Here is a 24,285-nt window from a genome sequence, read left to right on the forward strand (position 1 = left end):
ATTGCATTAGACAAAACATAAAAATTCCTTAGATTTCCTTGCATATAAATGCATGGTAAATTCCAAAGAAAATAGTTAAACAGCATTTAGGCATTGCGATTTACTATAAATTTATTTGTAATTGTGCGCACAATCATACATCAAAATATTAATATTATATAAATTGTCTCGAAATCACAACAGATTTCATACAAACAAATAATATAAACATCGACTCACCAATTATTGACTTGCAGTATTGTTAAACCAGTATCTTGTGCAAGTTGTTTCTTTTGGTCTTCTGAAGGGTAGGGATGCTGAAACAAAATAAAAAAAATTAGTATTTCAGACAAAATCAAAAACACACATGATAATATTTTTATAATGTAAAAAAATTGGCAGATATGATTAAATTCTTAAATAGTCGTAGTACTAAACGTATATATCAATACGTTTTTGTTTTTCAAGGTAAGTACCTATATCTCAAGTCACGATATATAGTACATAATTTTCATAATTAGTTAACAAGTTTGAACTTTTAAATATACCACGCAATAGTCTAGTTTTGTCAAATATGCAAGATAGGATTATTTGAAGCTCGTGTATACACATGAACAAAAAATTTAAAGTAAAATTATGAGAAGAGATGCCAACCGACTAGCATCCTGTATTAAGCATACATGAGATAAGAGAGTTTTTTGAAGTATATTTAGATGTCGGATAATATTATTTTTAGGAATCAAATTCTTGTCCATAGTCAGAAGGTATATTATTTTTTCTATAGCCTGTAAATTTATATTCTTCGACGATGATTCGAAATCATACAGCCGCCTAAGGATCCATAAATAGAACCGCTTGATACGACGTGGTTGTATTAAATTTGACATTCGCGCCTTGCGAAGCAATTTCAAAACAATACGGTAATTGCGTGCGTGCTACATAGCCTAGAAAGGTAATATCGCCGACAAAGGGCCCCGACTCTCTGAAACGGTATAATCACGATAATTGACATTATTTCAAAACCATTGACAGACAGACTGCCAGGCTGCTCTGTGCCGTTCTGATATCCGGCCAATATTATTACGATTCAGACTTGCGTCATCGGAAAATGGAGAGAATTGCCATTTTGGACCTTGGAGACGAACGGCAGATTTGTGACACTCCACGAGTAGCTAATGGAGTAAAAAACATAGACACAGATTATATGACACAAAATGGTAAAAATCAAGTCTTTAGTACTTTCTTATTTTTTATTTATTTATTTATTTTAGTTGCGATCAGAACTTAAGGGTTCTATAAACTGTTTTGATGAATTACTTACAAATTACGTTGGTTTTTAATAGATGAAACCCAAACAGTTTTCCATGCGATGAAATTTTTACTACAATTTTTGTTACACTGATGAATTTTTAATTGATGCAGCAATTCTGGGCAAGGGCTATTGTCACGTGTAAACATATTGCTATTTATATTTCCAAGTAAAAACCGATGTCACTACCGCTTGACATCAGGCTGCACCGGGTATCCGACCTGGGACCTCTGGAACCGTCTTCCTAACGACTTACCTATGAGCAAACCCTTAGGAAATATTAAACGCCAACGGTGTTAGGGTTGTTAATAACGTCCCTACAAAAATTGCAAGTATGGGCTAACCACGCAAAATTGGGTACAGTATAAATTCATTAATCTACCAAATATCAAAGTCACTTAATTGGGCTAAAATAAAAATAATAAATTAAAACATCTCCATTTCAGGGACAATTCTAAAATAGATTAATAAAATAGAAATGTTATGATAACGCCATGTTATGGGTCTATCTTCGTATGAATTTGCAAGAAGAGTAAGAACTGCCAGAAAGCTATGTATTTGCTGCACGATCAGGCGTTTCACACATCTAATCTAATCTAAACTTTATCATAAGTGCACCTTTCTGATGTCTTATTAATAACACACACGTGAGGTTAAAATTTATGTGTAAAGTTTTATGCTTCAGCCATTTCAAATATTAAATTATAATAATTTTAATAAATATATTTTCCATAAATCATGTAAAAAGAAATAAAACATAAATCCAATTCAGTGAAAGCTATTTATCTCTCAATGTGTGAATTTCTGATAATAAAACGCCGCTAAAAGACGTCAAATCAAATTCATTCTGATGAGAATTCAAACGTTAGATAAATTATAAGCGAAGGGAAAAATTCCACTTTAGAATAATTGACAGATTTAAGTTTAAATGATGAGATGTACCCTTGACAGCAAATACTCTTAAGATTGAAAAAGAATTTTCATTAAGGGCTCGTGTTTCACTTAACGTGAAAATAAAAGTTAATTTTGAGATTTGGGATATTTATAAAACTTTGTCCACGGATGAGACATGACAAAATAAAACTCACAAACACAATTAAGGTTTGTCTTGGAAAATCTATAAAAGTATTGTTTTGTAAGTCCAATGTCTAATAAATAATATAGATACAGATTGTATGAGAGAAACCGTACACAAAAGTGGATTTTTTGTTTGTTTTCGAACAGCGAACAAAAGCTTTGGTATGCTATAATACCAAATTGTTTGTAATGATTATTTTAATATTGGCAACTCAATAGTTGTATTTTCTGTTTTACTAGAAGGCAATCTAATGGTTGTTCCAAAAATTAGAATTTAAAAAAATCCTGTTTCATTACTAAACCTATTTCATTATAAAAATACGGTATTCCAGTATCACACGTTTCGAGTGGAACTAGTCATCCGAAAATAGCATATTTAGTATATTTAGAATAATATCTCGAAACAAAATGACACGATTTCCACTAAATCAAATCGTAAAAGTCAATGCAGAAGATATACGATCTCTTCATGAAGATACTTAACAGACACAAAATTAGATAACGCATTCGTGTAACAAACATATCACTATTTCTGGGTTCGTTAAGTCTGGCATGAATATTTCAAATACATGTTTCTTATTTTTGTCAATAATAACGTTTCATATTTGGCAATCGTCCCAAAAATATAAATTTAAATATTATATATTTACTAGTATGCAGAAAAACGATCAATTGGCTTATTCTGAATCGGTTGCTGACAACAACCGTTGTTTACTTTGAATTTTAGTTTAATTTTTTGAAAAATATTTTTATTTTATAATTATTACTGTTATACATGAAAATGACTCAGTCAGTAGCGTGCCCGACTCACACGCCAGGGTTACTCGGTTCGAGTCCTGGCACTGACATAGGACTGTCATCTGATTTGTTACATTGAAGTTGTTGGTTTGAGATGAAGCAGAATTAGACGTTGAGATGAAGAAGCAAGGTTAGAAGAAAAAAAAGAATAAAAAAGTTAGTTATAATGATAATTTGATAGTATATATAAAAGTAAATAAAAAAATATGTTATTTGCTCATTATATGAGGTTATTGTTTTTTTTTAATGTTTGGTTGTTTATGCCATTATAATATCTGGAGGATATGCTAATATGACGTAACTATTTTAAAATCATGAGTTTTATCCATAAATGAATGAAATTTCTTGTCTAAGATTTATTTGCAAAACTAAAAATGAGCTGCTCGTGAAACACTTCTCATGAGCAGTTTAAATCATCAAATTTTTAAAGTACACTTATTTATTTAACAAAGCCTTATAATTATAATTTTTCAACACAACTATACCGCACATAGCCAAATTTATTTACTTTTTTTTAAACAGCCATTTCCATGAGCTATTATAATGGATTTATTACTAAGTTCAATTTTTCTACATATGGCAAGACAAGCTGTAGTACTACCTCTATGTGATGATTTTTATTATTACAATTATTGTAATAGTGATTTTTTATTTATGCAGCAAAGTCTGGTGAGGGCTATTCTAACTTTGGCACAAATTGCTAACTATATTTCTATTAACTGATGTCACTGCTGCTTTACATCGGGCTGATCGATTCGAGTATACTTCCCGAAACCTCTATTTCAGATCCCGTTGCTCTAGCCACTTACCTATGAGTGAGCCCGATCGCCATGTTACGATTAACTTCATGCTCGATTTCCCTAATTTATCAAAACATTTTAACATGATATTAATCATTAAAATAACTAAAGGTATGTGTGTGCATATCACAAAATGTTTAATTACTTTTATATCACAATGGTAACTCTATCCAACGCGATTCACTCATTTATTTACAGTACGGAGCTCAGGTATCATAATATTTGCGTTCGAAAAACGCTTGTGTTCATAATTCCATCTTCGATAGTTAAATTAATGATTATACTACACATCAGTAATGGTAAGATGAATATTGTTTTAATAATAAATGAAGAGAAGTTCAAAGTGTTAATACCAATTTGCATGTTTAAACCGTCTCGCATACTGCGGGCACAACAATATATATATATATATATATATATATATATATATATATATATATATATATATATATATATATAATGATTTATTCATGACAAAACATTAATCAGAAAATCATTAGAATAACGCTTTTGGAGCTTGTCAGGTTTAATGTCTAGTTTTGTTCAATTAAGTATTACATTGTTAAGAGATTAGACAATTATATCTCTCCGGCACCATCATTCACAATCTTCGGCCTAGGCTTATGTGGCGCATTTATTATATTGAGCAACACGTGTTATTTGCATAGAAAATTAGCACAAGTCTTTAATAACCGTTAAAGATTAAAATGTTATGCAAGAACGACATTCATTGCAAAATAACTCGTGTTATGTGCCGACTAAACGAAATGAATCGTAAATAGATATATAAACTCTTTGATCTTTTCATATAGGCTTATCAATATAAAAGATAATTTTAATATGTAACTTGTTGGCTATAAGTACCAGGCGCTACACACTGCCCAATGGATCCGAAACAAGTTTTAACAGAAACTATAAAAAATCGACTTTTCATTATCCTAAACAGTTCTGGATCAACTTATTACAAATTTATTCAACACAGGTTATTTTAATATTTTTTCAAACATGTGGTAGTAACTTAACTTGGAACCACAAAGTTCCGGGTTCAAATACGTCGTTGCTGATATCAAGCCGTTGTGACATCAATTTTTGCTTGAAAATGTACTGTACATTTTCAAAATGTATGTTACATTGTAAACTGTTGAAGTATCATCACAATGATAAAAAGTATAACCATTAAGTTGCCTTTTAGGAAACATATATCAAAATATAATAGGCAACCATTGAGTTGCATCTCAATAGCAATTAGTAAAAATAATCATTATAGAATTAATTACAACAGTTTATAGAATACCAAATTCTGACTTCTGTTCAAAAACAAACCAAAAATACACAAAATTCAAAGAAACATATATATTTGGTAAACTATTCCTAAACATTTTAATCTGATTGACACCCCTCAATATATCATGCCTATTACAAAGGCAAATACTGAAATTGATATAGGTTATTTGAAAAGTAGTGAAATTGATATGATTATAACTTTTATAACTATACTCACAGTGTACGAGTCCCACGCATAATTGTAAGAATTTTTTATCAAATAATATGTTAACGCCTAAGGCTCAACCATGGTCTAATGAAATTATATAGATAGATTTTAATACTCTTCATACAGAATAATAATAAAACCTAATCCCATTTATTGCGCTATTTGGTAGTATAAAATAATCCCTTATATTGTAATACATCCTGTCCATGAACAGTCATTATTCCTTTTTTCTAAAAAAATAGATTCCTTGAACTCCTCAACCCATCTAAATCATAGGTCAATATTTGATTGGTTAAGAATGTAATAGGCAGCATCACTTGTACCCAAAACAAACTAATCTTAATATATCATCACCTATGAATCTCTAACAACGTATTTTATCCAATATGCAACAATTTGAACTATATCATTTTTCAATCGGTCTGATATAGCCATACTATTAAATTATATCTGGTCGTATGGCATGGCAAAGAGTTTGGCAGCATCTTGATGGATCACGAACTCTTTCTATAATTCACGTTATGAACTAGTCAGATCATAATATGAATAAATGCATATAATAGGTCAACAATGTTTGCATTAAATTTAAGCCGCCAGTTTGCATTTTTATTGAAAAAAAATATATAAAAATTTTGAAATAATTTAATTTATAAATGTATTAATTTTCCTTAATTTCTTATATTTATAGTATTGAAACTACATATCTAGGATGTCGTTCTTATTAGTTGTTATTGTTATTATCGGTTCATTAAAATTATAACTTGACGTCTGACTTGTGAGAACAGGAATCAACTATGTCAACTATATTATTAGTGGAAGCATGTGCCAATTATTGGCACGAGTTTCTCCTAACAAATCCTTAACGATGTGAGTCAAAAATAATATTTTCGTTTTCAATTAAACGAATTTTTTGCATTGTTACGCTCTCGTCTCGTCGAAAATTAACAGTTTACGTGTCCCCCCACTCGTGCGTGGAAGGCGTTTATAAATCCGTAAATATAAAACATTATCGTCAACACAATGGGTGGGATCTTCCGAATGTCGCTGCAAGTCGGTTATCAGATGAACGAATGCAAGTAATCGCGGTACAATTATAGAGTAACGAAAAAAGCAGAAAATATGTGTTTAGTATTAGTTGTGAGTCCGAGCCCAAGTACGCCTTCGACGATCCGACGCACGCGGCTAACGATCATACGCTGCGCGACAATTACACGTCGCTCGGCGTGCGGACACGCCTTGATTGCCGGTTCGCAGCGTCGAATGAGATAGAAATGGAAACGGCAACAACAACCGACAGGATAAAAAAAAACGCACACGATATGCGAAATAACAAACTGCAAGCTAGGATATACTCATATACTCATATACTCGTACTCTCGCATACGTACGCATGCGAATGGCCGGCGAACGAATAACAAACTCGCAGGTAAAAGCACGAGCGCGCGCGAGAGAGTTAGACGACTGCCCGCCGTGCGACGGACTGACTGCGGGCGCAGTTTTGCATATCGGCGGACAGGAATGCAACGATATGCTGATTTCCCGATGAGATGACGATAACAGATAAAAACGACTCCGAACACTATCAATACGATGAACGAGCTACAGTAACTAGCCTTGTTAATGAACACTCGCTAAGGATTCGATCGACACAGTTGACAGCAAAACCCATGCTGACCTGTGAAATTATTATATTTTAGGTACAAAACCTATTGCTATCTTTGGGCTTTGCTATTTGACTTATTAGGATACCACCATAATAAACTTATTTTACTCTTACTAAACATTACTAGTTGGAACTCTCTAATGATCTAACTCTTTGAATTAACAGTTGAAACTTATTAACCTCAATAACGAGATAACCCCATAAATTATGAATAACTTTATTTTCATAAAAATATACTAAATCCCTTAATCCTGTAGATATTATAGAAATCTCTAAACATTTACACATTTTTACACAAAAAATTCAACTTCACTCATATATTATCAAGCTAATCTCAAAGATGCAGTGATCATAACATCGTTTTTTTTATATTTGTGCATTTTCTATGTAAGGTTTTCTATCTAAAACGCCGACTGCACAGCAATCACACAGGATTATGACAGTTTTTAGTTGCACTTTATATAAAAACTGCTACATAATATAGCCTTGCCATAACATTGGTCTATTTTACGGCAGAACTGGCCCCTCAGTTAGAAAATATATTGATTTATAACCTTCAATTTTCTTAATGTATATAGCAATTCAATAAAACTAGATCCAAAATGATCATTCGATAAAACAATTTAGTAACTTGATAATAATGATAACGGGTAGTTCTGCCATAGGGCAGGTCTGTGAGTTAGACTCCAATTCGAATCAGGCAAGAATAGTGTGAAAAATTTTCCATTGCCATTTCTCACCGCAGTGCACGAAATGGGCTATTTTCAATCGGTAACATATTTTGAACTATATTTTCAATCAAAAATGGACATTGCTACTGCACGATATCAATGATAGGATATATAATTTCATATACATTTAAGAAAACCTAGTTCGAAATTATTTGCCAAATTAATAAATGAAATAGTTGCCATAAAGTATATACCAAAAAATGCATTACCAAAATTATACCATTAAAAAATATACCAAATAATGCATTTGACGAATAAAATAAAATCGTAATAAAAAAATGCAAAACCGATGTCTAAATCCAGTATCCTTCGTAAGGTATTTGTCGAATAAAAAAAAAACTGAAATTAGTGAACGTTAACACCGAATATTTTAGTTTTTCCATACAAAACTAGCATGAATAAGGAAACCTATGTCGTGTCTCATAAGCCTGAGTCGGCACAATGAAAACTCAACTCATTTAATGACTTCTAAAATTCCGCCCCCTTTGCCATCCGAAATCGATGAATCCGAACCCGGGCATTATGGAATCGATGTTGTTTATCCGATGTGAACTACAATGTCAACATCCCTAAGGGTAATGGATCATCGTGCGAAAGTCAGAAAATGGTAAAGGTCTAATTTTTCTCTGGGTGGTGCCGAGTCACGCCCTCGCTCAATGCCCCCGCGCATGCAACACGGAAATCAACGGCACAAGATAAGGGGGATTAAAAAATTACAAATTATGCCGAAGGGTTGTTTGGAATTTGTTTAGGTAAGCATTAGGGTATTTGTACTGTTTCCAATTAGAATAATTCAATACATTAATAGATCGTTCACACCATTTTCAAGACTAGATAATTGCAGGGTCAACTAATACACATTCCGTGCACGAGCAAAAAAATCAAAAATCGTGTAGTTACTCATTACACAAATAAAAAACTAGGCCTTCGTACTGTTTCTGATAAAATTCTGTTAAAACTACATATACCATTTTTGAGACAAGATGCAAGATTTCAAATTAACTAATGCAGATATAGAGTTTTTTAGTCAGAATTTACTAAAGATAATACGTGAAACTTCATTAATTTAGTTCAGAAAACACTGTAACAACAAATCATAAACTTTTTATATTGTTTCTGATTGGAGTCTCTAATTCTGGATCATAGATACTATGTTTGCCACAATATGCCCTAACCATGCTCGTATGTCAAATCGCTCGTATCTCGAAATAATTTTTCCAATATAAAAACAATGAAGTGTTCCAGCACTGTGGTTTTTCTTGAGTTTTTTGAATGTTAAAAATAAATTTGCTATTTAATAATTCAATTATTGTTTTTTGTTCTTTATTTATGATATTGCGGAAATGAGTTAGACATGTTCAGTTGAACAACTCTAAAACAAGAAACTGTTGCAATTTTTTCTGGGATTTTTATCTACAATTTTTGAGAGCTTAGAAAGCCACTTTTAAATGATTGTATAGCCCTTAGCTGGATCAATACCTTTTATCAACTCCTTATTTTTAAACAGTACATATGTATGATATCTATGATCGTACGCTCGTACATCCTAATCATCCTCATATTAATAATTTCAATAATTTCATGCTTTAATTCAAGAGACATGATCCTTATTTTTAGACCCATGGTTATAAAAGTGAATAATATTTTGTAAATGTACAAAAAGCAAAAAAACGCGAACTCAACATATATAATTGTATAATTACTAGTAATCGACAAAATATCAAACGTTTAAATAATCCTCGATATATTCGCGTTAGAAACTCGCTACTACACAATTAATATTAATATATGATTAAAATGACTAACTATAAAATAATTTAATAAATAATTAGTTTATAATAATAAAAGTAAATAATTTACAATCATAAAAAAACCAAAATATTTCAATGGTAAGAAAATCATTGTTACGCTCTCGTTTTGTCGAAAATTAACAGTTTACGTATCCCTTATTATCCCTACTCATTACTAAATTTTTCATATTTTCATTCTGCCATTTACATTTTTCTAGAAAACCCATATTCGCTCAAAGCTCGTAACTCTAATTTTGCTCGTATGTCAAAAAGCAAGGAATTGGTGGCTCGAATCTCGAACAACTATATGTCAGGTCACTCGTAAGTCGGTGTACACAAATACAAGATTTCAAGGACAACCAATCGTGCCTAGAATGCAAAATAGACAAATTTATCTTTTGAGATGACTTCAGTTTCCGATGTCTAAATCTTTTGACATCGACTTTGTTTCGACACCCATCCCTAAGAGTGCACCCCGCAGCTTGCAAAAATCCGTAAGTTCCTTCGAATGAACATTATTGGCAATTTAATATCCACAGGTCCACCAGATATCACGACTTTACGGCTGGGGGGGTTAAAACGGATTCCGGATTCCTTTGTTTAGCACCGCGTGGTATCCCGAGCAACAACGGTAATGAAAATTGCCTCACGTGGATGAAATACAGCTCATGTTGTAATTAAAAGAAAAAACACTTTCGAAAAATAAATAATGATATATAAACATATTTAAAACGAACGTAATGCTAAGGTACGGAAATGCTAAAATGTGATGAACTTTTGAGGAAATAATCTTATACCCTTGAAATTGGTGTTATTAGAAACGATATTGTTCATACTTAGTGACTCTGTGTGACTGGGCAAATTTCAGCAATTAATAAAATTTTATCCGAAACGTTTGAAAAATTAAGGATCTATAAATCTTTAATTTTATTTCATGTATCGCCTTAGAAGAATGAATATGCTGTCATGTATCACCTTAGAAGAATTTTTTTTTTCATTTATTTATTATAGACAATCAGAAATACAAATTTCTATGATCCTATATGATCTATTGAATATGTCGTTTTAAGGTCTCCTCCACTGAAGAGATTCCTCTGTAGATAATCTATGTTAATAATAAATCAATGTTAACAAAATAAAAAAAGAATAAATATGATTATACCAACTGCTCTCTAATGGTGCATGGCATAGTGCCTTAAGGCAAAGTGCTGGAAGGCAAAAATTATAGTTTTTAAAAAAGATTCAATTTACTTTTAGAACTCTGAAAAAATTGATTTTAGAGATTTTTAAAATTTTTGAAAGAAATTGACGTTTTTGATTTTTTTATTTTGATTTGAACAATTTGATTTTTTTTTTTAATTTTGGAAATTTTGAACTTTTCAAAGCAATCATAATACGTTAGCTGTCTACAGGAAGTTAATAACCTCAAAACTAAATTTAATTAAGTTTTTTTGATAACAATAAAGATGTTGATAATGTTTTAGTTTTCTAGTAAACTACAAGTTTTAAAATAAAATACCTCTGCACTAGTAAGATTACTGTAAAATCATTTTATAGTAAATAAATATTTGGAAATTGAAAATTGTTGAGCGATTATTTATGTCCATTTGTAATTTTGTGGAAGAATAACCTCTGATATATGATAGAGTACATATATACATAAACATATATAATAGAGTAGTTAATTTAGATGCTAAGATATAAGAGTAAGTTCTTCTAAGGCGATACATCGAATAAAAGACAAAGATTTATAAATCCTTAATTTTCCAAACGTTTCGACTTAAAATTTTATGGCATCATCAGTTATATTAGACTATTATATCTATCATCAACATATGTACACAAAGCACTTTTTTTAGGTAAGCATTCGCTCATAACGAATTTATGAGCAAACCTCTTTTTTTTAATTTTTTTTATGAAAAATATATAATTTTAATATTTAATTCAATAATTACAAGTTTAAAAAAAATTAATGGCTAAAGATTTTGTAAATTAGAATTATGATTAAGCTTATAAAAAGTTGATTGCTGTTGTGCACGAAAAAATAATAGGTATCTTGAACTTTTAATAATAATATTAAAATTATAATTTTAATAATATTATTAGAGTACTGGCTACGCAAAGTGATTAATCATTTTAGTCGCTATTTTGTTCATTCTAATGTTACAATATATTTTTGAACTAAATATATATACATACTATACTTAGCATATTGGATCTATATATATTGTTAAAATTTACTATATCGCATGTCACAAGTACATTGAAAATACCGAAGTGTATCTTGTTCAATCCATGCAATAAAACTTCAATAAAATGGTTAAAATTAGCATAAAGCTATAAATAAAATTATTTGTCAAAAAGATATATTGTATCCTACGTCAAACCCATTTTCACAAATTTTTAATGTATTTTATAACTGGAATTATTCGTCAATCGATATCGAAATTACTTAGCAAATTTGGATACATAAGTCGCAAGGATAAAAATATATCATATCCGGACGGCAAGGCGGATATACTTATCCCCGGACGTAATACCTAGGAATTGCATGAAATATTCAACTTTCTTATGTTCCACGTAATGTAGATGTTACTATATGTACTATAATAATTTGTGTATGGGATATATATATATATATATATATATATATTTATATATTTATATTTATGCATTCGGTATCGTACTTGCGATATATAGGTAAATGATGCTAAGAACTGAGAAGCGTGGTTTGCGAGAGTGCCGCATTCCGCATTCGCATATTCTGCAGAATCCCGTGGAGCTTAGGTTTCTAAAATTGTAAAAAGTTTAGCAAACCGACGAAAAAGTATCCTTAACTGTTTTTCCAAGTGAATACAAACTCAAATGTACCAGTTTATAAAAATTTATAAAATGTTATCAGTTTATGAAATAAAATCATGTGTGGTATTGCTCTAGAGCAGGTCCGTGAGCTGAATTAAACTCCAACTCGATTCAGGGAAAAATTGTATGAGAGTTCCTATTTTCAATTCGAAACATATTTTTCATCCATATTTTCAAGTGAAAATGGACATCGCTACTGCACGATGTCAGGTTGTCCAGAGCTGAATTCGAATTCCCGACCCCGTCCACACTAGGTCGTGAGTCTAATCATGAAACACCCTATATATACGAGGTCTGTTCAAAAAGTACCCGGAATTTTCGTTTTTTCAAAAAAATATTTATTTATTCGTCTACATTAATGTGGTCCCCTTCAAAGTAGTCCCCCCCAGATATAATACACTTATGCCAGCGTTTTTTCCAATTTTCGAAGCACCCTTGATATTCACTTTTTGATATGTCCTTGAGCACTCTCAGCGATTCGGCCTTTATTTCTTCAATCGAGGAAAACCGCCGTCCTTTCATGGGTCTCTTCAACTTTGGGAATAGGAAAAAGTCACACGGAGCCATATCTGGTGAATATGGAGGTTGGGGCATGACTACGGTATTGTTTTTGGCCAAAAAATTACGAACAAGCAACGACGAGTGAGCAGGTGCGTTATCGTGGTGCAACAGCCATGAATTGTTTTTCCATAAATCGGAGCGTTTTTTTCGGATTGCTTCACGCAAACGTCGCATCACTTCAAGGTAATACTCCTTATTAACCGTACGACCTTGTGGTAAGAACTCTTGATGCACTATGCCGTTATAATCAAAGAAAACAGTAAGCAAAACCTTGACATTCGATCGAACTTGACGTGCTTTTTTCGGTCTTGGCTCACCTGGGCTCTTCCATTGGGACGATTGGGCTTTGGTTTCGACATCATAACCGTACACCCATGTTTCATCACCAGTTATGACCCTTTCAAGCAAACTTGGATCGTTGTTGACGTCATTTAACAGCTCTTGAGCGATGTTCATGCGATTGCTTTTTTGGTCAAAATTTAGCAGTTTTGGAATGAATTTTGCTGCCACTCGTTTCATGCCCAAAACATTTGAAAAAATGTTATGACATGAGCCAATTGATATGCCAACTTCATCAGCAACTTCTCTAATTGTGATTCGGCGATCATTCATAACCATTTTTTCCACTTCTTTCACATTTTCATCGTTTGTTGACGTGCTGGGTCGACCGGAGCGTTCGTCATCTTCAACGTCTTCGCGGCCATCTTGGAAACGCTTATACCACTCGTAAACACTTGTTTTTTTCATAGCAGACTCACCATAGGCTTTTTGTAACATTTCACACACTTTGTTACACTTTATTTCATTTTTTACGCAAAATTTAATACAAATTCTTTGACTTTTCAATTCTTCCATTGTAAAAATCGCCGAGCTCAGAAAAACACGTCGAACCTTAGCGACTACCACAGACAAAGTAAACAGTAAATATAGCTGAAAATTTCATCATACTTTAGGGGCATGTATACCAACACAATAAAAAAAAAAGTTTTGACAATCAGACACTCCAGACCCGCGAAATTTAAAAATTCCGGGTACTTTTTGTACACACCTCGTATTTTCATACATATTTTTTTCTTGGTAAATTATTTATTTGACCTTTTAGTAAAAGCTTTAAAATGTACAAAAAATTGTACGTATAAAAAATATTCTTTAGAGCTTTATTAAACAAAAAAATTAAATTGCAGTACACAAGGTTTGTATTTTTTTAATTAATTTGTAAGGTTATCGAATTCTCAAAAGCATTGCAAATGTAAAAGCTTATTTAAAAATACTTATTTAATTTCTGAACAAGTGGAGGATATAAGGCAAATTTATATTTCATATTATTTTTTTATAGATGTTTATAAATAACTAAATTTATAAATATTATTTTAATTTTACATAATTTAAGAAATTTTTGGTATTTTAAAACTCAAAAAATGGTTGATATATTATTTATCCATTCAATCATCTTTTCATATCAAATAAATTTATAAAATTAAATACATAATCCAAATTTTAAGATATTTCTGATATTTTTAAAAATTGAAAGAATTGTTGATAAAGTACTCTAGAATTTCATATAAATTTTATAATCATCTTAACATATCTAATTCTAAATATTTTTTATACATTTTATTAACTAAATTTTTCATTAAACTGATTGATTGTATTCAGTTTATTATTTAAATTTCTAACAAAAATAATTCCTAACATTATGGTCTTATTCTCATAAACTTGCTAGTAATATATTCTTTATCCATAAAAATGTGTAAAATTTCATAGAAAACACAATAGTCTTTCAGATAGATTACATTACTAAAGGGACCAATTTTCAGATAAAACAGAATTGTAATGTTACGGGTGTAAAATCGTGTAAGTTGGTAGTCACGAACTGTCATAAACACATGCTGTTTGATGAGCGTGTCACACACAAAACCCAACCTACAAATGGCACACACGTCAGAATATTTAGTTTAGTTTGACTTTACGAATGTGTTATCTAAGTAAGAACAGAGAGTTGCACTTACGATAAAATTGTTATTTGACATTTGTGCTCCTAGAAGTAATCAATAAAAGGAAAATAGTTAAAAATCTGTTTAGTATCTGTAGTATTTAATGCTAATAAGAATCTATTACTAATATTAAAATTGTTTATTTACATGTAAAGCATAAATATGCAAGTAGCAACATTCCTTGATCAAAATTTAGAAACATTTTAGAAAGTAAACATTTTAACAAAAAACTACTCTATATAATATGTAACATCAGAAAATCAAAGACAACTATATCGACTACATTTTCCTAATCAATCGAAGAAAAGTTGGAGTATCTGTGCTCTCCGTCGTCTCATGAAAGTTGCAAGCGAGCCGTCAATTGAAATGCGGCTCCCTCGGGGCCCTCAGCCGCGCTCTCTCGGCGGGAGAAGAGAGCATATGCCCGGGGGCCGAGTTGGAAACGCTCGAATCATATAAATTGGAAAACCGCATCATACACTACTAGAGAACTCCATCTTAATTGTTGGAAATGGTTCGATATGAATTTGAATTAGATTCAGATCGCCAGAGATTTAATCGAGAGGCTAACTTGGTAGACAAACGAGGAAAGGTATTGCAGTTTAGTGAAAACTGAAAATTAGGTTATTATATATTACATTTATATAAATAAATAATATAAATGACTATCAAACAAAAAGTGGGGAGACTAGGCACGGTTGTGCAACTTTTTTTGAATCAGCAATGGAAGAAAATTAAATTAAATTGTAATTTAAACATCTGTCTACGTGAAAGTAGTAAAATACTGTCCTTAAATACGATGTATTAGTCATAAAATCAAATCATACAAAAAAGAGTGAGTGACACAATCGTCTTGGGGGTGGACGGAAGGCATAAACATAGGTTGAAAAACTATAGCTATAAACACTAAAGTGGTTTATAACGACTTCATTGTCGTTAATAACAATAATGTGTGACACAACAGAACACAATCATTTTAACAAAGCTTTAGAATATAATATAACAATACATAACAAAACATAATTTTTTCAACAAAGTAAATAATAATTTTCTGTGAAATCGTTTTTTTTCTTGTATTGAATTTTCCTTTCTCTTTTTCTTTCGTTTTTTGTCATAGTTCAGTTCAATTTTCCTTCATCTGTTTAATCTTCACCCGAAAAGAACAAGAATTACATGTTACAACCGTACCCATAAAATTTGTCACAACCGTACCGTATTTGTTTTGCCGTACCCAAAGCAAGCTTTCGAAAACAAATCATCGTTATGACTGAGCTAAATTATCTGTGCAGAAACTAATTGCTGGTAATCAACTGGTGTTTAACTAAAAGTAAAAAAATAAACAAAGTGATCTATCTGTATACAAGTAACAGTTAATATTAAAAAAAACTCGAACAAAAAAACTTGCTTTTGGCTCTTTTAAAGCACCGCGGGTTACAGCAGGGCATGTTAACGTAAGACGCTGACTCAAAGCAATAATTGAAACTTGTTGTTCGAACAAACATACTTCATGCTTCTCTTTTTAGACCCTTTATCATAATCAGTATAGTTTAGCTGATTGTCACTACCGTACCCTGGAAAAACTGTACTCAGTCTCCCCTATTACATTTAAAAAGTAAATATTAATGTCAGTCCAATTTCAAATTTTACGCATTTTTATAAATCTAATTTTATTTTATTTATTCGTAAGTTTTGATTAAACTCTCTAAAGTTCACTAGATGATAAACGATTGAGCATGCATGCAGACAATTGTAATGATCGTAAAAGCAAATATATTAATTGCATAGTTGCTCGTAATAAGATTTAAAGTCAATATAAGAGAAACGAGGCGGACCGTTCGGGAAATTGATATGACTCCTCCACAAGGCACTAATGGAGCTGTGAGGGTTATCCCGAACATGTCATCATTGAAGACGCACAAGGCGCATAGACGGGAGGCCCGGGAACAAGTTTACACATATAATAAAAATAAATGGTAGCCTGCCCGAAGGCAGGTCCATGGTGTGAGAGTCACCACAAATAAATGATTCCTTATCATTCATTGTCGTTGTCGTTGTCTATCATTTTCCTTTCCAAACTTCTGCTTGCATGCTTCTTGAGACTGCGCTTTGGCTTTTAGTTCCCTGTATTTCTTCTTCTCGCGTAAGTCGACAATCGTCTGCATTCTTCTTCTTCCCACACTTTTCAGTCATTCTATTTTACCCTCGATGACGTCGTGCAGGAGGCACTCTTTTTGCAGAAGAGGTCTGATCCAGTTTCCTTTTCTTTTTAGAATTGTGTTCAGTAGAGTCCTTTCTTCGCCCACTCGTCTTAGGACTTCTTCATTTGTTTCACACTTAATTCTTAAAATTATGATATTCATTATCCTCTATATTATTTTATTATAATAAATAAAAATAATTAGTAGTTTCTGAATAATAAAAAAATTCTGATAGGTCATATCTGACATCCCCATAGATCCAAAAGATATATTTGTTTATTGTTTAACAACAATACAGACAATTACTTAAAATGACGACATCTAGCGGTATCGATTCGTTATAAAACAAGGCTTTGTAAACAATTTGTGTTGAAGCAATCATTTTCTATCGGAACATTTTTGTTCAAAATCATTATTAAAAATGCAACAAACAATTAATTATACGACAACCTCCATTGGCATCGATTCGTTCCGTCGTTGGCTCTCCGTCTAACTCGACTCAAGGCATTAGTCGTAAGTCGTACGTACGCGGTCGTCTTCGCACGGCAATGGAGCCCCAGGGGACGTCATTATGGGAAGCAACACAACTGCCTTCTCTATGACTAGTTGTTATATCTATACTTTTACTGATTCCATACTCTCTGGATGGGCCATAATCGCCTCACAACATATATCACTATAGATACAGGGATGAGAGACGACGTTGTCGTCATTCCAGACTAATTTTTAGGAAAAATGTGGATACATGAGATCGGAGTTATGCGGATTGATATGTAATATTGAAGATTAGAAGATTACATTTGTGATGACACAACTAGATGAATCAATATGCACCATCGTTGTAATTGATGGTGCATCGAAATTCAAGCCATAGGTAAAACATTTAAGATAACTGCACTCCGAAAAAATTCTACTTATCAACAATCTATATTGTAACAATAAATTAAAAATAAAAAAGAAATGTGGGGTTATTGTCTTCACACCAAACGCACCAATAACAATAATAATCATAGTAACAATTTATACCAAATCGACTTTATATCAAATTTTAAATCATGGATTCACATCATAGTCAAGGCAAGTTCATCCAATTACTATATCGCTAGTAATTGGTATCGAGTCATACACTTTGATGCACCATTTAATTAATAAATTCCATTAAAATTCTTTGATTTTTAATGTGATAAATATTTCAATACATTATATTTGGTCCCAAATAAAAATAATAAAGGTGAAAATAACATAAGAAAATGCATTGAGCATTGTACACACTGTTCCTGTTGACATATTTATTAGAGAGGGCTGTCGACGAATAAAATAAATCTTTCAAGGGAATAGTCTTGATAGTGTAGTTAGATATATATATATATATATATATATATATATATATATATATATATATGTAACTGAACGACGAGGTTTTTATGAAATCTTGCGAGACAAATGGAATGATGATCGCGATCGTAGTCGAACAATTTAGAGAGCGGTATATATATATATATATATATATATATATATACACAAAACAATATTAGGCATATAATAACATAAAACGTATTATAAAGCTTGATAATGAAATTATCCGATAATCCGATAATACTACAAATCGTTAAAATTTTGGGTTTACTCAAATGAAAGTATTTAATAGTTAATAAATAAATTAAATATGACATTTTTACATAAATTTAGCATTATATGCAATAAGCACTTTAGTTGTATCAATAATACATCAAATTCCACATTTTTATCAAATGGAAATATAAAGCAAAATATGGCATGCAGCAAAAGTTTTTATTGAAATCATTATATCGTGAAACCCACTGATTTTCTTTCTACGAAAGAAAGATGGAAAGATACTGTAATAATTTTTGTACTGAATCAAGTAAAAATAATCCCACTAATGCTGTTTATTATTTCAAAATTAATCATTTGTTACAAAAAGTACGGTGTTCGAACATAACCCGTGTTTGTGTCCAGTTATAACATCTGTTGGAGCTAGTTTAGTAACGACAGAAAAAATGACAATAATACCTCTGATAATTTATAATTTAGTTAGTTTCAAGAAAGTTAACTTGTTTCTAATAATATGTAATTCTTTTCATCAATCAACGCAAATTATTTTATTAATATTAGTATTTTCAGCATCTCTAATATCTTAATGATACATTTTCAAAATGACTATTATTCAGTGCGTTTAATTTACGAATTTATTTTCAGATGTACATCTGGATTAATATTTTAATAATCTTTCAAGTATCAATAATGAATTTTTTCAAAGTGATTTCCAAAGCTATGACATTATTTTCAACTACACCGCTAAATTTCAACCATTTATTAATAATTTTAAAAAATCGCAATTTTCATCATAGCGGTACAGGGTGCCACAGTATTTTCATCTACACCTCTGTTTCTTAACGATTACCAATAAAATTGATACGCAATCGAATAATCCAGTTAATATTTGATATATCCATAGCCGATGCGTTCGTTCGTCGGTATTGCCTGATGGCATGCAAATCGAAGTTGTATACGGCATGCGGCGCAGTCGATCTGAAAAGGGATTTCCCTTTACAAGAAACGTAGAAGGATAATAAGAAAGTAGCAAGGCAAGGCAAAGCAAAGCAAAGCAATCACGTGAGCCGTACAACGAATGAGATCTGAAGATTTATAACACGCAGCGCGGTGGAACAGTAGCGAAGCGGGCGGGCGGACAGCAACACCCACGCCAATGGCGAAAGACCTTCGCAATCGCACTAGTATAATGCTCGACGATTATAAGACATTCTATGATTCCGACGACTGTACGGTTAGCTACGGTAAAAGAGAAGTCACCGATCGGGGTGCATATGTTATACGATTATTACACAGATGCATTGGAATTTTCAGATTTTGTTTATTTAGCAGAATACCTGTGTAGGTAGAGGATAGTTGATTTGTCGTATAGCCAGTTGGACGGGTAGTCGAATTGCTAGATTGCCATATTATAGCAAGATAGTCAGATAGCCCGCTAAGATAGTCAAATATCTCAATATTGTTAACCCTTTGCCCTCGTTTGTCCACTCTCAGCCACCAAAGCCTTTTAATCGTTCCGTTCGTGTGTCAACTCTCAGCCACCACAGCATATATGCATTCATACAGCTTGAAGTAATTATAAAGCATAACTTTTATACAAAAACATATTACTAGATAAGTATTTGAATTAAGATATAGCTAAAGTTTACAAAACAATTGCTAAATCTTGTTTATAAGTCCTAAACTTGCATGTTATGTATTCCTACTTCTCTATCAGTAGAAATAAATTTCTAGTAGTACGACACCCATCTTCAAATTTAATTCGAGTGCAAAGGGTTAACGGTCAGCTTTTCCAATTATAAAAAATAATAATAAATAAATGACTAAATACTTGAATAACATTGATATTATTCTTTAATAATATCTACATCAATAACAAAATTTCTTAACAGCAAGACAAAATGTCCCAATGAATAAATACCCTAATAATAATACTGGCTAAATATCCCAGTATCCAGATAACTAGTTATACCAATATCCAGATAACCAGATATTCCAACAGTCAGATATTCTGGTAGTTTTATATCCTAATTATAAGATATCCCAATGTCAAGATAATCAAATGTCGTGATTTTGCAATAACAGATACACCAATAGCCAGATAATATCTCATTAACTACATTTCCCAATTAATAAATGTCAAAAAATTATCCAAACATCCCAACAACAGAATATACCAATATCCAAATATCTCAAATATAGGATTAAACAGGGCTTAAAGGTCCGCGGGTAAAAAGATCCACCACCATTATCTCAAAAACAAGTAAAGATAAGAATTTTTTAACAACAATATTTGAAAGTAGAGGGAAGAAGATGTAATCATGCATCAAACGCCTTAATTCGACACATCACAGCCACTATGTGAATTTTATAGCATTTTTTGTCAGTAGTATTTGACTTTGTTTTTGAGCTCTTGTATTTAGTTTATGACATGTGAATATAATTTTAGTTAAATGTTATTTAATTGTTTTGAAAGATGTGTTTTTATATTTAAGTTAGATTCTACAGTTTTTCATTATATAACCTCTATAATAGCTTACTATGTGGGAGGAGTAAAAAGTCTAAACCTTTACATTGGCAAAATGTAAATAATAAGAAAATAGAAAATAAAAATGTAAACTAAGTTAAAAGATGCAATTATACAAGAGATAATATTATAAAAGTTATTTTCTGCCGATGAACTACAATTTGACAAAATAGCAGATCAATTTTAAATACAAGGTGATCTTTGTAAAAAATGTGCCCACTCAAATTGTATTTCGCATTAGTTGCATATGTAACTACTATTTCGTTCAATCATTTTAAAATTAAAAATAAACACTATATCAGTTTCGCCCTGATTGTTCCTATTTACCCTTTCTAAGGGGTAAAAAGAAACAGATAACAATTTTAGAAAAATAGCAAAAAAAAACATATTTTTATAATCAAAAATTAACTGGAAACTTGACTGAATATGGTTCGATAGTTGTTTGTTTGATATGTGTTATGTGTTGTAGTTATTTTTGTTTAGAGTTTAGACAGTACAATTACTAAAAGTCAAATTAGAACATTGCACCCTGCCCTACCCTCTATAAAATACATATTTGTTATTGTAGTGAATCTGGCACTAATTGATTCAATTATACTAAATTAATTAAAACCAAATAATAAATGTTACTACATAAGTTTTATAATATCGATAAAATTCACTATCGTATCTATCTTTTCGGTTACACTAACTCTAAGAAAACGTGTACTACGATATTTCGATTTCTGTTTTCTGTTTTGCGTTGTTAGTTTTCTACCCTTGCGCGATCTTGTTACCTCCACCGAAGATATATTGCATGTTGGAAACGATCTTATGTATATTTAATGTAAATCTGTGGTTTGTTACCTTTTTTCTATTGAATTCGATGAACGAAATCGAATAAAATATAATTTTGTAGAACTATACACAAGTAAACAAATTCCTTAGCGTAATGTATAATAAAGTAAATAATCATTTCGGTAATAACAAACTTTATTAACAGTCAACACTTTGCGGTCCTGAATTTAATAATAAATTTTTTTTTATAAGACAAAGAATTTTATTATGTAAGGAGGAAGTTTTCACCAAGACTGATGCTGATAGTCCATACCTTGCGGTATAAGCTTTTTTTTAATTAATAAGAAAAAATGTCGATCGTGTAGCATGCCAAAAATATTTTTGTTAAGGAGGAATATTTTTTTTTAAATTCGAGGTCTCAAATTTTAAATTTTCATTGTAAATTCCCTGTGACCTTAGAAATCTGCTATAAAAATATTTCGATTGTAGTTCAAATACTTCACGAAAAATATGCATTTGAAAAATGTGAACATTTGAAAATGGTTTTAAGCGAATATCTCGTAAATGGTATTGGTATTTTGAATATCTATAATTTATCTATAGAAGCGTTCATAATTTTTTGGGAATAAATTTTCAAAGTTTTTAGCGGATATCTCGAGAATGGTGAGTGGTATCTTAAAAATAGAAGAATAAGACGTGAGTAGAAGTTCCAGCCCAATAGCTCATAGGACGTAAGGTTCTGATTGTTGTTAAATATGAATATATAAAAATTGACAAATATGACTCATATTGTAATGAGATAGAAAATTATTAAGATATCTGGCTAATTGGTGTATCTTGCAAAATCACATCATTGGGTTATCTTGACATTGGGATATCTTATTATTAGAATATATGATTACAGGAATATCTTGCTGCCTGAATATTGGTGTAACTAGTTATCTCGATACTGGGATATTTAGCCATTGCCATATCTGGGTATTATACTCCTCTTTCAAGTTCCTATATTTCCATTCGACTAACCGACTTTATTTCATCAGTGTGGTTAGAAAAATAGTCAAAGCCAGAAATGTGTTCTTTCATAAGACAAGAAAGTATATTTTATTAGAAGCAATGCCACTATCTATGATCAAGTGATTACGGTTTTTTTTAATTGATAAGCAAACGTGTCCATTATATTTAGAACCACATGCTCCAATTACCTATATTTGTTTCTCAAATTAAACTATTTCTATTATTTGGTAGAATTACGCAAATAAAATTTCTATATTTTAACGAGAAATTTTAGTCAACAATGTCACGATCCCGGTTTCTCTAATTAATGAATAAACTATTTGAGCCATGTTATAGCACGTTGATAGCCACAAATGTTCTTCTGTACAGAAAGTAATCACATCAGGAATAATTCAAATAGTCCATACTTCACGTTCCCGGTTTCTCTAATTAATAAACAAACAATTTCGGTGATGTTATGGAATGTTGAGAGCCAAAAATGTTTTCTGATATCCGAATTGGATGCTCTGGAGATTTGCGGTCCTAGAGGGTTGCAACAAGGAGCGCGAAGGGTTAGCTAACGGCACCCGCAAGACAACTTACGCGCATTTAGTCCCACACCACCGTAGGGCCACCCGGTACCTTCCCGGCATAATATAATGTTCATGTAAATCTTCTTTTCGTTTATTTCCGTATTCCCATGTATTGTTTGCATATGTACATGAATGGAAAAAACATCGAGGCCCTTTTTTATTGTGATTTTCTTATATGATTTCGATCTGTGCTATCTATAAACAATAATGGGGAATTCGTAGGTTGTTTATCGCTTTTTTCGACGTGCTTCTGGATGTTTTCCGCCTATAGTATTTCATTCGGGTTTCGCCTTCTCGACCAGAGTAATATATTCGACAAATAAATATATAAACAGGCATAGAACTGTCTGTTGAATTGTGCATTTATAATTCATTTGCACTAATTTGTTTATAAAAAAAATAAACTAAAATAAAACAAATATAATACATTATTTAGCTAAAAATTTCTCTTCCAACTAATTTTATATTATTGTTGACAGATATAAGAACATATGGTGCCCTGCATACTTTTATCAAATCTAATAACAAAACTGTAAGTATTGTATAAATAATTGTACAAATGGCTTATG

General features: G+C 31.4%; 1 protein-coding gene across 1 annotated transcript in view; it reads right to left on the reverse strand.

Annotated features, from left to right (window-relative positions):
- LOC113375900 (homeobox protein homothorax-like) overlaps positions 1-24,285 on the reverse strand; it is a 575,379-nt gene that overhangs the window by 137,978 nt on the left and 413,116 nt on the right. Inside the window, exon 12 of the mRNA XM_026615844.1 lies at positions 220-296. Coding sequence (XP_026471629.1) covers positions 220-296 — 77 coding nt within the window. The remainder of the gene's footprint in view (positions 1-219; positions 297-24,285) is intronic.

Source organism: Ctenocephalides felis, unplaced genomic scaffold (genome assembly GCF_003426905.1).
Source record: "Ctenocephalides felis isolate EL2017-DRISC unplaced genomic scaffold, ASM342690v1 CF-g0.4_SCAFFOLD_01886, whole genome shotgun sequence".
Lineage (NCBI taxonomy): Eukaryota > Metazoa > Arthropoda > Insecta > Siphonaptera > Pulicidae > Ctenocephalides > Ctenocephalides felis.